At 36.9% G+C, this 16,321-nt stretch overlaps 1 protein-coding gene across 2 annotated transcripts; it reads right to left on the minus strand.

The window, feature by feature from the left end:
* Positions 1-5,172: 5,172 nt before the first annotated feature.
* On the minus strand, positions 5,173-12,588 carry LOC147850460 (protein ROOT HAIR SPECIFIC 17-like). 2 transcript variants are annotated; one of them, XM_087336302.1, is made up of 10 exons: positions 12,006-12,588; positions 9,488-9,538; positions 9,259-9,370; positions 9,003-9,079; positions 8,746-8,834; positions 8,474-8,660; positions 8,114-8,295; positions 7,758-7,860; positions 7,349-7,680; positions 5,173-6,341 (listed from the first exon to the last, which is right to left on the minus strand). In XM_087336302.1, exons 1-10 carry the CDS (start codon positions 12,198-12,200, stop codon positions 5,819-5,821), a joined length of 1,851 nt encoding a protein of 616 aa, XP_087192428.1. In that variant the 5' UTR covers positions 12,201-12,588; the 3' UTR covers positions 5,173-5,818. The 2 variants fall into 2 exon arrangements, with proteins under 2 accessions (XP_087192428.1, XP_087192429.1); XM_087336303.1 differs by having other exon boundaries at positions 9,259-9,386; positions 12,006-12,586.
* Positions 12,589-16,321: the final 3,733 nt, after the last annotated feature.

Below are 16,321 nucleotides of genomic sequence, written 5' to 3' on the forward strand. Positions count from 1 at the left end.
TGTAATGGTAGCTTCATACCCTCATTGGATTTATTCCACGCGCCCTTTCCAAACCTATTCATTCTTCCAGAATCTACCGACCATGGACCCTCCCTATCTGATGCCTTTGGCCCTTTCTCAATCACACCTCATTGTTCCTCAATATTCTCACACATAGTCAAATCAGGGTCCTTATCATGTTGTACTTTCTCATGAATATCCTCCACTACCTCATGATTCTCTAAAGTTTTACCAGTACGAGTACATTCTGTCATAAAATGCCCTAATTCTCCACAATGGAAACAATGGCCTACAAATGTACCCCATTTAAGTTTGAAATACATTGGTGGCATACCAATACGATCTATTTGTAGACAACCTGGTCTTTTTATAGCAGTATTCCAAAGAATACACATTCGATATCAATTCATTGCATTAGCATTAGGAGGCACCAAAATTTCCCCCAATTTCTTTATTGCTAAATGCAAAAGTGGCCACATAGTGGAATGCTTACATTCTACCTCCACCCATACCAGACAATCTTGTTTCAATATATCTAAGTACTCAGTCAATGGTCTCCAAGGAACAACATGAACCAAACTCCTGCCATAGAAAATTGGCAACCTAGCAAGTAATGTTTCTTTATTCTCACTTGAATTCAATACCACCTCATAGAAACCACATGGGCCAACATACACATCCTCTACACAATCCGCATCCAAGACACCACGTAGCCATTGTTTGACCCAATGAAGGGCAGGTATTTTGCCAATAAAAAAAAGTATCACTCCTCTATCATAAAATGCAGAAAAAGATGACAAATACTCTTTTTGTATCCACCTCAACCTTAAAAATATCTTCCGCATCAAACTCTGAAGCAATTTTAGCATTTTCTTTCATGCAATCCTCCATCAAAGCATTAGCCATGCATCTCAAATAATCCCAATGTGCATCATCTTTACTACGCATTGCATCAGCATATGACATGTTAACCTCGTCTTCCACACGTTTGGGTCTTTTCATTGCATTGCTTACATATTTATCAGTAATCTGTGGAACCATTGATTTTGACATCGCTTGTATATCCATTGACATTGGCGTGCCTGTATCGAAAGTAGGCAGTAATAAAGACATACCAAGATTTATATTGTTTGTCATAGCCATCGAGTGTAGACCACCATAGAATCAAGTCAATCTTGGTAGGAAGCCCCCAAGAGAGGATGAACTCTATCTCGACCGGCAGCCCCCAAAGCCCGCGACAGTAATTTGAGCACTGCTTCACGCTCGGAAATCTGTTCACAACGTGCTATATCTCGTTGGAAAGGTCTCCGAAAGCGCTTTCCAACGATTATTTGCATGCGTGATTCTGATAAACAGAACAAAAGATATGAACAAAACGCTCAGCTGCACTCTCAATCCTGCAGCTTTAACAAAGCAAAACGTGGAAAAGTTTTCTAATGACGAAATATGTCAGAGTGTTGTAACTAGCTGAACATGCATATCATAACAATAGCATTTTAAAATACGATGCTAACGTTGACTCTAACCTATTTTAGATATAATATTTGTCTTTGCTTTACATGGCATCATGTTTTCATCTTGATTGAAATCAAGATCCCAACTAGTCACCCAAGAATGTATTGTGCTTTCCTCGCCCAAAAAGTGTGTAGCCATGCTACTTTGCCAATTCTGACACCAATATATATCATTGATTTTCATTCATAATTGTCATCCAAGCAAAAAAATGTCATGGAGGAATGGAATCTTGTTCATAATGTTTATATGAGAACCATTCAATAAGAATTTGCATTTGTGTTGAATTATATAAATATAATGTGTCGATAAGTTTATAAGTTTATGTACATGCATACTTTTGAGCTACATTTGTTGGTAGAATGGTGAAGTTATGGTGGTGGTCAGAAGACCCATTTTCAAAAACTATTTTCTTTTACAAACATTAGATTAGTTGGGGGAGGACTCACAATTCGTTGATTTCACATCTTTGCAGTTACAAAAGTCTAGATAGCAACGGCCAATGGTTTGGTTGTTTAAAAATTTTGAAACTTAAACCGAACCAACTTGAACCATGAAATCATTTAAACCAAACTATTACAAACAATTCAAGCTCAAACCAAACGGTTTTAGAGATTTTCAAACCTTTAAACCGTTAAAACCGTGGTTTTGGTTTTCAAGTTAGGTCAAAATTCAATTTTTCATTTTTTCATTTTAATTTTTCAAAATTTAAAGATTTTTCTTAAAATATCAAAATTAGGATTAAAATGTTCAAAAACTATTTAAGAAAATAATAAAGTGTCAATCCTAAACCATCAAATAGTTACCACGGTTTCAAACCATTTAAACCGGAAAGTGTTAAGCCGATAAAGGCTCAAACCGAAGCAAACCAAAACTAAATTGTTAACAAAAACTTGAACCTGAACCAAACCGAATTGTTGAAACTGTTAAGCTGTTGTTTCGCAATTCAATTCGGTTCAAACTGAACCGTTGCCAATTGCTAAGTCTAGCATGGATGTGGTTTTGGAAGAAAATATCATGAACTACTAAATTTGAAGAGTCTGTATAGTTTTCCTCAAGAGCAAAGACTTACTAATGGTATTGAATTTAATTGTTTTACAATATCGACCAATAAATTCCACACGAAAGTATGAATAACATATTAATCTTTATTATGTCAAGGTGATCTTGAAGTGCAATATGATGTAGAGTAGAATGATTGGCAAAGATAGAGATCATGTATCTATGTTAATGCACATAATCACAAGCATGTGCGTGTGCGCACACGCAAACACATACACATGTATATGCATGGATGGATGTGTGTGTATTCATGCACACATTTATATCATGTATGCAATCATGATGGGGATGTTTTGAGATTCTAATACCAAGTCTTGGATATTGGACATTTCTGGAAGATTTGGATATTGTTGTTGTATACATTATATCATATGAGGATTAGCATTAGCAATTTTGCTAGATTAATATTTGCACTACAATGGTTTTGCCTTTGTGCTTCACTTTAGTCCTTCATGTTTCAAGGAATGTTGTTCACGTCACTTGAACTAGCTAAATAGATAACTAGAGGCCTTTTTTGGTCAACACATATATCATATAGTGATCATGGAGTGATCCATGACTTAACAAACTAGGTGCCATGTCACTTACATGAGTCTTCCTCTTTCTCTATGTCATCGTAAATAGTAGTTGTATTAGTTACATGATGTATAATTAAAATGGATGCGGGTGCAACATCAAGCATCTAGTTCTCCACACTATCCCTTATCTCTTTATTTCTCGAGGTGGACCTTCTTTCCATCATCTTACCTAATGGCAAAAATGATTTGCCATAAGCCTAAAAACGTTTGATAATCTTGGGTCGGCCTTCTACAAGTCTACAACAAGGATAACTGTTGAGCCTTTTAAGCATTGAGTGTGCCTTTGAAATCAATATTGAGCATAAAAAACTAAGCACTCTAAATACACTAATTATGCACAATCCCTAGCATTATAGAAAGTCAAACACAAACTGAAATTGCAAAGGAGGTAGTCGACCTCACCTTCAACGAATACCACAAATATAATATCTAATTGCATATTGTTCCCGAACAACTAATAAACCCCTATGTTCCTCGACAACTATACAAAAATAACACAAGGCTAAACCAACATTCCTTCATTGCAAAGCAACTCCTAGAGGTAATCCACCTATTGTAACACACCATATGAAAACCTTCGCTCTGAAAGCAATAGAAGATCGCCCTCCTAATAGCATTATCCTTTGCCACCAACTGTTGGACCTCTTGATTCCCCGGTCTTTTGTTACCTAATTTGCCATTTGTGTACATCAAAACATGATACCACCAACATTTAAAGTTGCAAGGAATTTGGGTTTTCTCTTGTTGGAGCTTAATTTATCTTTCTCTGATTATGTATGAACAATATTGAAACATGTCAAAGATGGGGCTTTCCAATCACATACTTGCTCCAAGAGAAATTTTGCATTTTGTTGGGATTTATAACTTCTCTTTGCATTTTATGGTTGGATCTTTATTGTTCATGTCAACCTAATGTCAAAAGAAGTACACGACATTGATGGATTCAACGACCCAAGTACAAATATCTTCTTAAAATAGGAAAAATGGGTTTACAATTTCTCAACAATGAATTGGTCTTATATGCTCGTTCTCTTTGCTTTCCTTATGGCCAAGGTAGACATAACAAAATCCAAAATGTTTTCCAACCTCTCTAGGATGACACAATATTTTGGGTTTCCAAAACATCTATGAAATAGGTTTATGAGATCCTCAAAGAGTTCAAATGTCTTTGCAAAGTTGGGTAATGGATTCCACTAATGCTCAAGTAGCTTGATGGTTCACAACATTTTTGAAACTATTTAATCTCCATTATGAGCAGGCATATGAAGAATTCATCCGTCGTTCCAAAAGCATATTAGCCAAAGAAACACAAGAAGCATATGCATTATTTGCTAGAAAATCTTGAACATAGCTCAATGGCATTCATAGTATATGAAAGGCATCATATTGCTTAAATTTCAAATTTTGCTGAATATTGTTATTGAGCAAAGAAAAAAACTTCGCAAAGAAAAATACCTTAAAACAGAATTTACAGCTATAGAAGTGGCTATGTAGCCCTCATAATGTTTCCCCAAGGTTATCTCTACCTCCTCTTTTCTAGATATAGAGACCATGTCAATGTCCTGTCTGATTTGGTATGCTAATCAAGACATGTTAGGCGAGAGAACCTCAGTTTGAAACTCTAGAGGCATACAAGGATCAGATAGAATAATGACAAACAAAGATGATAATTACATATTGACATGATCCCCCCCTATCATTAGAAAGCAGACTTCCATTTGTGCAGAGAAAGAGAAGGGCATACATTATCATAATCCCAAATCCAATCGCTTCTTTTTCAACACCTCATTTACTTTTCACCTAATTTTACATGGAATATAGGTAGCAAATTATCATCACAAGGGTATAATGGGATTGTGACCCATCTAATCATGCTGGTTCTTTATTTAATTTATTACTAATTAGTGAGTAGCTAAATTTTACCATGCATTACAATTTTGGGTTGAATTTAACATGGCTTTAGCATTAACTCTGAATGTGTCACTCTTATCTCACCCAAAAAGAATTACTTAGACCAGTCGTCACAATAAACCAATATATATAATGTGTGCAAATGTTGTTGAATTTATTTGTTGCCTACAATATATGCTTCATCGAAGTGCCCGAAAAAGCATTACATATCACATTTCTTCACTGTATATGCCTGAAGTCACCATAAGAGAAAGGCGCCCTTACAATGCAATGGTGATGGAACTTATAATAGGAAATTATGACAATCTCCAAAGGGTAAGCAAATCAAGTTATAAATGTATATTAAATGCTTATGGTAGTTAGTATAACCTTCCATGGTCGTTAGCCCAATGATTCGCACCCTTCCTCCTCTAAACCAGAGGTGGTGAGGTCAATTTGCGGCCTCAGCTGAATCTCGTTTTTAATCCTTTTTTCTTCTATGGTATGTGAAGACATTTTAGAGAAATCTTAGGAAAAGATCCATAGTGGACGGCTGAAGCTGAATCGTAAAATTATGATATCTTCAGAGTCCTTTATATCAGCCTCCCCGGTGATGATGATCGTCTCTTCTGGAGCTCTACCTCATCTTCACCAAGGGTAAAGTTCCACTTCTTTTCTAGCTGTGCTTCAGCATTTCTTAAGTCTCTCCTTAATATCGGCATGCTTGAATTTGAATAAATCCCCCCAACACGCACATATACAGATGGATTGATTTCCTAATATGATAGCCATTGACTTTCCTCTGTTTCCATGTCTTCTACACTGCCACCACCATCCACATAATCTTCAAAATCTGCATCAGAAAGTTCAACCGGCTCCTGTTCTACTACATCTTCCTTCTTTGGATTATCGACATATTTCTGTTTGGCTCTAGCACCCTCACCTTCTTCTATACGATGTTGTTGATTCGTGACATTATTCTCACCTGTCTTTTGCTCTTCTACCTTATTACTGCTAGGAAATTTCTTGTCGCTTTTTCCAACTCCATTGATCCTTGCATCTGGTAATCCTTTCCAGTTTTTATGAACTCTGTTTGATATTTGACAGATACACACAGAAGGATTTTCAAAGAATTGGCCTCTCCCAGGTCTCATCTCGTTTGGTTCACCCATAAAACCTTTCTGCCATCTTTGCACCTGTGATGCAAAATCATCCCAAGCCATATTTCTCCTCGCAACAAAGCGAGACCACAACTTCTTTGCATTTGGGCGAATCGTTGGTTTATGGCCAAAGTAGCGTCTGGCAAATATAGAGAAAACGAAACTCAGGTTAGCTGATGTAAAATAATGTCCTTACACATACTTTTGAATATTCAACTTTACAAATCCTACAACCTTTTCCCTCAACAAAATCCTCATATCGTGTTGTAGAACATTGAATGCAAGTAAAATCCTGGTCAATTCATCCCTTTTTCCTTTCTTTTCAGTTGTTGCTCACAGGTATTTGGGGTAAAGTATGGAACCTTGGGGTAATCGGGGAATTGAGGAAAAACTCAGGCCTTTTTTATTTTTACCCATTATTTGTATTACCCCAATATCATGCACAATCCATGCCTCAAAAAACAAGGAAAAGTAATTTTTTAAGATTTGAGTTGGGGTAAATGATGGAAACTCAGGGGCATTCAAAAGGATAAGGAAACAGTCGGGTATGCTCCTACATTTTCCCATAATTGTATGACTTGATTATCATGCACACTCCATACATAAAAAAACAAGCAAATGTAACTTTTATAATTTGAGATCATGACAAAAATCTGGTTCAATCTAGTAGATCGGGAGAGGATTAAGTATGCCATGCATGTCAAGGTGTAATCAAAATGATTTCATAGCTAAATCCAAGTTTCTTTACTTCAGAAACAAGCTTGACTTGCTGAGCTTGAGGGAGAGTATTAACAAACCACATTTAATGTGGTTAGTGTAACTCTAGTCATAGACTTAACCAACCACATTAAATGTGGTTAGTTAACACTCCCCCTCAAGCTCAGCAACTCAAGCTTGTTTCTTAACATCTTTATGTATAGTTTAAGCACTTGCATGCATGCTTGCAATGTCACAAGTTTTCTGATACATGGATTTAGCTAGGTAATTGCAAGGTATAAACTGAAGAGGTTTTAAGGACTCTAGACTTTGAAGAAAGGAATATCATGTTTAAAAAAACAGGCTATACAGTGTGTTAGTTTCAATTCACATAATAAAAGAATGTGTAACCTTATCAAAGAAGTGATAAGAGAACAGATAAGAAAAAACCTGCGTCCTGCAAGAATACGAGCCATGTTGCCATTGTTATTTGTAACAAAAACATCACTCTGATCACATACGATGTAATCGATTGCTGCTAAACGTGAAGAATAACCAGAAAATGGATGGAGTTCTTCTCTACTAGCAAGTATTTCTTTGGTATTATACTGTGGAAACATTCTTTTCAGAGGGCCTAAAGTGGCTTCACCACCATAAACATCCCCTGATGCAACATAGACCAAAGAATCACTACCAAAACCCAATGCACGAAGCATAAGGCCAACTTCCTCTGGGGTAAGTGGACACCTTCCATTCCGACGCTCTCTATCAGGGTTGCGATGCTGATCAAATATAAGCATTAATGTGAGTAAGTGCATTACTTTCTCTTTGTTGTGCATTGGATTGATACTGGTCTTACATGTATCTCCTTCCATCGTGTCCGAAGCAACCCCAAATCCTTAATTTCCTTCTCCCCACCTCCATAATAACACCCCGAAAAGGCCAACATGTCAGGTTCATATCTGCAGGTTTTAGAGCACTCAGTAAACAATATGCTAACACAGATCATTGACGGAAAAAATCCATAAAAGAATTTTATGCACTTTTCAGGATTGATTTGGGAGACATGCATGTCACACGACACTTAGCCAAACACGTGAATGCATATTATCATTTATACAATGTCCAAAGCAGGATTTATCATCCCTATTGATTGGAAATGGTCAAGTGTCCTTTCATCACATAAGTCATTTTCACTCATCCTCACTCATATACCTGAGGTGGATAGCTATATAATGATTACTCTGATGCCTCAATCTTTCAACAACCATATTCCCCATAGCTTGGATATCCTTTGTAAACTGCAATGCATGATAATTCACTTTGCATCGAAGCTTTTGTAGATCTTCCTCCAATCTATTTGCCAGCCTATAATCAAATTTCGTCATGCGAATCACCTGCAATTTCATAAATATAATGTTCTAGCTCTAATGCACAAACTCTCAAGATATAAATTTAAGAGATAGCATAGTCCACTTCTATCCCTAGCAACCAGATATTGCACTAAATAATGTCTTTCATTTTGTAGAATCTAAGGACTCAATGTCTTTATACTTTGGCTTTTGAGTTCCCAACCTTGTGCTTCTGTAGAATTGGGAGCACCTTCTTCCTATAATAATCTGCAGTACATCTTCTTGGAACGCGTATTGAGAGTATCCTCTCTTCCAAATTTGGTAAATTAGCAGGCAGCTCTTTGATGATAGATAGATATGGCTGAAGTGACGTAATGAACCATTCTATGTCAAAAATATCACTGAAGTTGCTGCATGTGAAGCAATTGAAGGAATAAAGCATATCAGAGAAGCTCCTGTTTAAACTAGCAAAACAATTATGTATTTCATTAGTACCTGCTATCTTTCCAGAAGGATGTATGATCTAAATGCGGCACTACAAGAGTGGCATTTAAAATCCGGGCAACAACAACTGCATCAACAATCTTAAACCAAATCTGAGTAAGCCTTCCTAAATTTGCGAAAATATTAATCATTTTATAGGACACTGCCATATAAATATACACATGTGCATATTATAAAATGTATACATCCATACAAAATCCTAAAAATAAATTTACATGCAACCATACTTAATGATGCTAGATCATTACCCCTGTCCTTTGCTGATTTAGACCTCCACTAGCCTCAACTAACAAATAACCATTTGACTCACTCCTGGATACTTGTCCTGTTAATTCCATATCATGACCATAGTAAGTTCATGCTAGTAAAATATAAACGTAGCACAGATATTGTTATATGATAAGTTGCTTTAATCAGTAAAATATTATATGTTCACCTTTTACATGGCATCCATGCCAATACAAGCAACACATATGACAAATTCGCATTTAAGAGAACACTTACTCATAAAAGAGTTGCTAGGATCACTGCAACCGTAGTAGTATTTGGAATGCTTAGAGGTCCATACATTGTCTGATGTTTGCATCATACTCCTATCTAATGTATCTGACAGAGCCTAAGAGAACAAACCACTGCATCAAAATGACATGTATAATCTATAAAAACATCATTGGCTTAGTTAAATGCTAGTTCACACTTAACAAGATTAAAATGTGTGATGTTGAAGTCTTACAGAATCGTTTGTTGCATCAGTATAATTTGGCCATAGCAAGATAGGTTCATTCTGTTAAAATAAACTGATTCTTTCAGAAAAAGACATGATGGAGAACTCATGTATCCCTATTAGCATCAAATATTACATTCACATATTAGCTTAATAAGTGGATACACTTTGAATTATTTAGACTTCAGAACATTAAAACATAGTATGTATAAGGAGATAAGTTCCTAGGGTATATGATGGCACAGATATTCCACACACATAATAATGTGCCAGTTTCTTGGAATATCTTGCATATATTTTGTTAGCATCCTCACTGCCACATCAGCGAGAAAATCATGACCAATAAATCCTCTCCAAACTTCTTCTAACTCCTACCTTTTCCTATAAATCCTCACCTGCCTTTTCAGACAAATCAGGAAAACCCTTTTAGCATTGTGTAAATATCTCATTACATCAATCAGCTGCACATCTGAGTTTGGATCATGAACCCTCTAGTCCTTCAGCCAATATTCATTATTAGCCCTCTGTTCCTTCTTATCGATCATATGAAGTTGTGAGCCTTCTCTTCGGTTGTATCAGTGTTGCACTCTTTATCACTTATGCTGCTGCAGGGAGTTTCCATCCAGTCTATATATTTACTGTCTTCTCTATTCATTCTGTATCAGAGCCCAAGCGTCTAATCCTTCATTTACAATTTTAATGGATGTATCCACTTTTTCTGAATTTTGTATTACCTTCAATTTCTCAATCTTCATAGGTTCTCCTAAACTATCTGGCTTTTTGGATAACAATGACCAACACTGAAAATGGATGGAAAGTCAAACAATTCCATACTGAGAGGGGACAAATTTTCTCATCCTCATGATGTTGATTGCTTTTGCACCTCTCAAGGCATCCAACCACTTCTTGTTCCCACAACTCCATCTCAAAGTGGTGTTACAGAACAAAAGAATCAGAAGATTCTTAAAATGGCCTGTGCTACGCTTTCTTATGCCTCCTTGCTGTGGTATTTTTTGGACTGACACTTGTTCTACAGGGGTATACACCCAGAACCACTCCAACATAACAGCCATTCAAAATTTAACACCCTTGGTTTCCCATTTTCATCAGTGGGTGTCCTGCATATGTTCACATTCCAAAGAATCATGGCACTACTTATCCAGCACTATAGTAAATCTCTGTGATATGAGATGCAATGTAAGAAGCATTTATATTGGACAGAATCCAATGTCTCATGTCCGAATCAAACACATCAAAGTATAATACCATTATGCTTGGGAGTGTGACACCAATGAAGACCTTCTTACATGACGTACCTCTTCTACTAATGCCATCAACATCTTCACCAGGGTGGGACAATCAATGAGTCATGACCTTCGATGTCCATCTTCAACTCCCCTTGGTTGGTACCACAGCCCATCCCTTCCGTTGAGAGGGGTGTTAGCAACCTCACTGCTATGTCTGCAGGCAGGTCATGACCTATCTATTCCTATAACTCCTCATTTCCCTTTTTCTGCAAACAATGAAAGCCCTTTTGGAGTGTCGTACTACAGCTAATCAGGTGTACATCTCTCATTCTGTTTCTGGGAGTTTCCTGCCTGTCCACATCTCATCTTTTCCATTCACTCTGTTTTAAATGTGATTATCGTACCTTCTCATCAACTGATTCTTTGACATTTATTAGGAAATAATTGCTGGAAGGCATGTCTCATTTTATGTTTTGAACCATGGAAATCTGAGTCATGGAAAGTCTCTTTGAGCATACTGAAGTAATAACAGCTATTCTATTTTCATTTTCGGCCCACTTTCATCATGATTTCTCCCAGATCTGCTATTGAAAACCTAGTTAATTTGTGAAATAATTAGAGGGCAAGAGTATCTAGATAGTATGGACTGGTTATTTACTGTGTAAACATGTACATAAATAATGGATTGCGAGGTTTTATCAGAGGGAAGATGCAACACATAGATAGATTGACTTTCTTACCACTTAGGAATCATGTTGTAGAAAGGATATTTTCTAAATATATGGGGATAATTTAAATGCCTATAAAATCTCTCCCATGTATTATTGAACACGAATGAAACATATGCAAAATCTTGAATGCTTAAGCTATTGGATGAAAAAACATATATAGATTATATAATACTTTATCTATATATGAAAGGAGAAAACTCAGGCACCTAATCAATATAATGGAAGCAAAAATACAAAAAACAACCTTTAGTGCCTAAGCGAGCATATGAACACATAAAAAAATCTTTAAAAAAAACTATCCCAGAACATATACAGATAATGGACACATACCATTCATTCTTGAGCTTTGGAATAATATATATATATATATATATATATATATAGTTTCTTTGATATTACAAAAAATTTGATGAATGTAATGATAAAAACATACACAAAAATCATTGATACAAAGATGTATACAAATTCTTCACTGCTAGATAACATTTCATCGTTAAGATACGTAATAGCTACACATAAAATAATGCGAAATTCTTTTCTTTTCCATACCTGAGCCGTTAGAGCCGGAAGAGATATTGGAGGCTCGACGATGAAGAAAGCGGCAAAGAAGAAGAAGCAGAAGAGAAGAAACAGGGCCAGCCCACAGAGTACGAAGGATCTGTAGAGAGAGACGCGGGGGATCACAAAGATTCTTCGATTGTGGAGCAAAGGAAGGAGCTTCCCACGCGCCATTGTCCGGGGCATATATTCGGCGGCCGAGTAGAGGAGAATCCGAAGGAGATGGAAGGATATGGAGTGGTCTCAACAACCAACAAAGAGTTGGAGATGGTGATGGTGATGGTGATGGTGATGGTGATGGTGATGGTGATGGTGATGGTGATGGTGATAATGATGGTGATGATAATGGTGATGGTGATGGTGATGATGATGATGATGATGATGGACGAAGATGATGATGATGGAAGAAGATGATGATGAAAGAAGAAGTGGTGGTGATCTGATGCTCTGCAACCAATTCCATAAGTCTCTTTAGTTTTCTGTTTCAGCAGAACAAAGGGAAGAAGAAGAAGAAGAAGAAAGAACATGATTTCCATGCTATGTATGTTGTTCCACACAACCTACCAAAACTTGAAGAGTGTGTGTAGATAGAGATAGTCTCTATAGATAGATAGTGCTCTGCCCCTGCCCCTGCCCCTGCCCCTGCCCCTGCTATGTTCCACACAACCTACCAAACTGAAGAGAAAAGAGAGAGAGAGATTGTGTGTGTGTGTGTGTAGATCCCGGCCCACTCCCGGAACCCGGCATGGCCCTGCCATGGAAACCGGAACCAGACACACCTGCTCTCGGAGACACGTCGTCGTCTCTCGCCCGCTTGTAGCTCCCAATAACCCGCTTCCGCGGATAACTAAATTTCCCAATGGATCAGATACGCTTGCCCAACCCCGACCCCCATTACGATGAAAATATGATCATTGTTGAGCCTTCCATCACCCCGGATTTCGCATAACAGCCCCTAGCTAGCTAGCTGGGCGAGCATGTTCTGGATTTCGGGATCTTCAATCATGACTACCAAGAAAAATGGTTGTGCTTATATGCACCTCTAATTGGTGCATACCACTCGGACTTGCAAGTTTTGTGACCTTTTCGCTCGCAATCTTTAGTGAATGTATGTTGCGTCTGAGGGCTTGATTCCATGTTAAGGTTCACAGTGTGGCGGTCGTAGAAGACATAAGTGTTGCACAAATTTGGTATCTCATCCTCTGATTGTCGAGTTGACTCGATTATGTATATTCTTCATGTGCTTGACCCTTGCCACTGAGAATGGCCACAACACCGGAATTTTGTGAGCATAAACGAGACCCGATGATGGTAAGAAAATAGGTAGGTGACTCTCATGGATGTTTGACATGGAACATTTCAATCCTTTGTAGTATACTTATGTTGTTTTATGAACATAATAAGCAAGGTATGAAATCTAACTAGCCTATCATAATGGTGTGTTATCAAAGTGCATTTGGTGGGTGTCACAAAAGTAGTGTATCTTTACCATAACATGAGCAAGCCACCATGTACATCCACAAAATTTGATAGAGATATCCACTAGCACCAACGTGTAACTTCGGCTAAATGATCCTTTCATTCATCCATTCCTCGATATCTCATCTCGGGTATTCCAATTAGAGTATTCCATGCTTGTGTTCATTTTTATACCTTCCCTTTGAAAATTCATGCCTTCCTTGAGAAGTAGATGATTGCATGTCTAAACTAATGATGAAAAACATTATTAACACATTTTCCATTGATTTATGAGTTGTCCTCGTCTTTCCACAACCCACACAAAATTTACCTTCATTGGAAGCTATAGTTCATCAACAACTTATGAGTGTCGTCACTAATAATAATATTATGATGGCGCCACCAAGAAAGTGGGCCTTGCAACTGCAATACTTAATCAACCTTATTTAATGGCAAAACCATAGTTCATTTGATCCTAGACAACTCTCAAAATGACTTTAGGAAACTCTTGGTACAAAATATATATATTGTTTGGGTGCATTTGAAGTTGGTGTCTACTTTGCTTCCTTGCAAAAGAAACAACATTGTGCTTTTCTATAAGATTTTAAGATTGTAGTGCACCCCCACCCAAACCACTATGGTGAGGGTGGATATGTGGGCCAGGCAAGGGCTTTTCATGACAAGTTAACAACTCACATATTCTATGTTGGTTTTAGTAACAAACTTGATTCTTCACTTCCTCAAATTTAAGCACTTCACGTTCAGAAAAATATAAGTAAAAACTATATTGGTAAGCTTCACTTATGATGTGTAACTACAATGATACTTTCAATACCTAATGCTTGAAGGATATACTTAACATTGTCTTCTCACCATGACATGTGCTTTCTAGGACCAAGGTTGGCATTGTGAAGCCTTTTATGGGTTACACTGATGAGAAGTAGCAACGAGATGTTTATTTGTTGAGCCACTTTGCAATCAACTAATAATGTAACTACAATTGGGTGCTCTAATTTACGAAAATGTTGTCAAGAGTTCAGTTTCTTGCATTAATTTTGGTTTATTAAGGGGTTAAGTATGATAGAAACACATACATTTATTCTAAATATTCCAATAAAATTGAGAAACTCACACAACTTTACTACTATTCAAGCAAGAAAGGGATTTTGGTTACTTTTACGAATAAAGGGTATTTTAATTGATTTCTTGCCAGCTTGGAAAACAAACAATGGATTAGAAACATAATAGTGCATTCACAAATTTGTGTTCATAACCCGCAACAACATCCAAATGAAGGGACAAAATTCAAATGAAGTTGCCCACCATGGTTTAGTTGCTTGTTGTCTCTGCCTTCAAAGCACATATCACAGATTCCCAACAAAGGTGGTGGTCTTCCTCTTTAACATGAATCACATTTGTCCATTAGTTGATTGTTGAAGCAATGTACAACCAACTAGATGATCGTTTATCGTTCCCTTCATTGAAATCACCACATTGATAACATTTGTGTATGTTTATTAGTGTGATTGCATGGATGGGTATCTAGATCAAGCTATGCACATGTAGCCAATTTGGGCCTCATAGCCTTCTTTACCCATATGTGTCCACCATTTTTGAGCCACAACGTGTGTTTATTTAGTGTAATTGCATGGGTGATAGAGATCACACACAACAAACAATTTGGGTCATCATTGACCCTTTCTATACCCTGACATCCATATTTGATAGATTTGGTGGCAGTGAGTACAATAACCTCTCGCACTACTTGCTCGTAGAAAGGCTCTAGGGTGGACCGGGGGTTGTATAAAACATTAATGTTCACAACCATTCTCCATAAATTTACAACTTTTGCTCTATGGTAAAGCATATACTAATGGTAACAAGAACTTAATTCAGTTGTAATGAGTTGCAATTGGATTCCATACTCAGATTCAACCCTCATTTCGACATAATAACATGTTTTTAGGTCATGCCTTAACACATTGGAGTTGAAAGGCAAGGTTTTTTCGCCACCAATAAATTGAGAGCATAGGGGGACACATCGGTGCGCAACGACACGCACGGTTCAATAACTTGCAGCACAAAACAAAAGAAGGTCTTAAAATTTGGGGATTTTCACAAGTGTGTGCGGTAACCAAAGCATGGCACAAAAAAAAGTTCAGATACGGAAGAGCGAGATGGGTTCAAGTGTGGGGAGGAATAAGACTCACGACAAGGAGATCATGGTATATGTATATGTATATATATACATATATGATATACATTTATGATATACATATACATATACACATTATACATACATACATATACATACATATACACTTATGTATATACATATATACATATACATATACACATATACGCACATACACATACACATACACACACGCACATACACATACACATACACACACGCACATACACATACACATACACATACACATACACATACACATACACATACACATACACATACACATACACATACACATACACATACACATACACATACACATACACATACACATACACATACACATACACATACACATACACATACATATACATATACATATACATATACATATACATATAGACATACAGACATATATATATACATATACATATACATATACATATACATATCATGTATATAGATGGGTTCACACTTGGACAATGTCCATGTCCATGGGATGTGTGTGTGTGTGTATGTGTGGTTTCACACTTGGACATACATATACAGTAGGAGAAGGAGATAGCTTCAGAAAATTTCATTTCAAAAACAAAACATAAAAAAGAGAAAAAGAAGCCTCTGCTCCACCAATTGAGAGAGAAGAAAGCTCGCTCTC

This window comes from Azolla caroliniana, unplaced genomic scaffold (genome assembly GCF_043228905.1).
Source record: "Azolla caroliniana isolate FFs.n. ecotype wild unplaced genomic scaffold, voAzoCaro1.0.p SCAF_21, whole genome shotgun sequence".
Classification (NCBI taxonomy): Eukaryota; Viridiplantae; Streptophyta; class Polypodiopsida; order Salviniales; family Salviniaceae; genus Azolla; species Azolla caroliniana.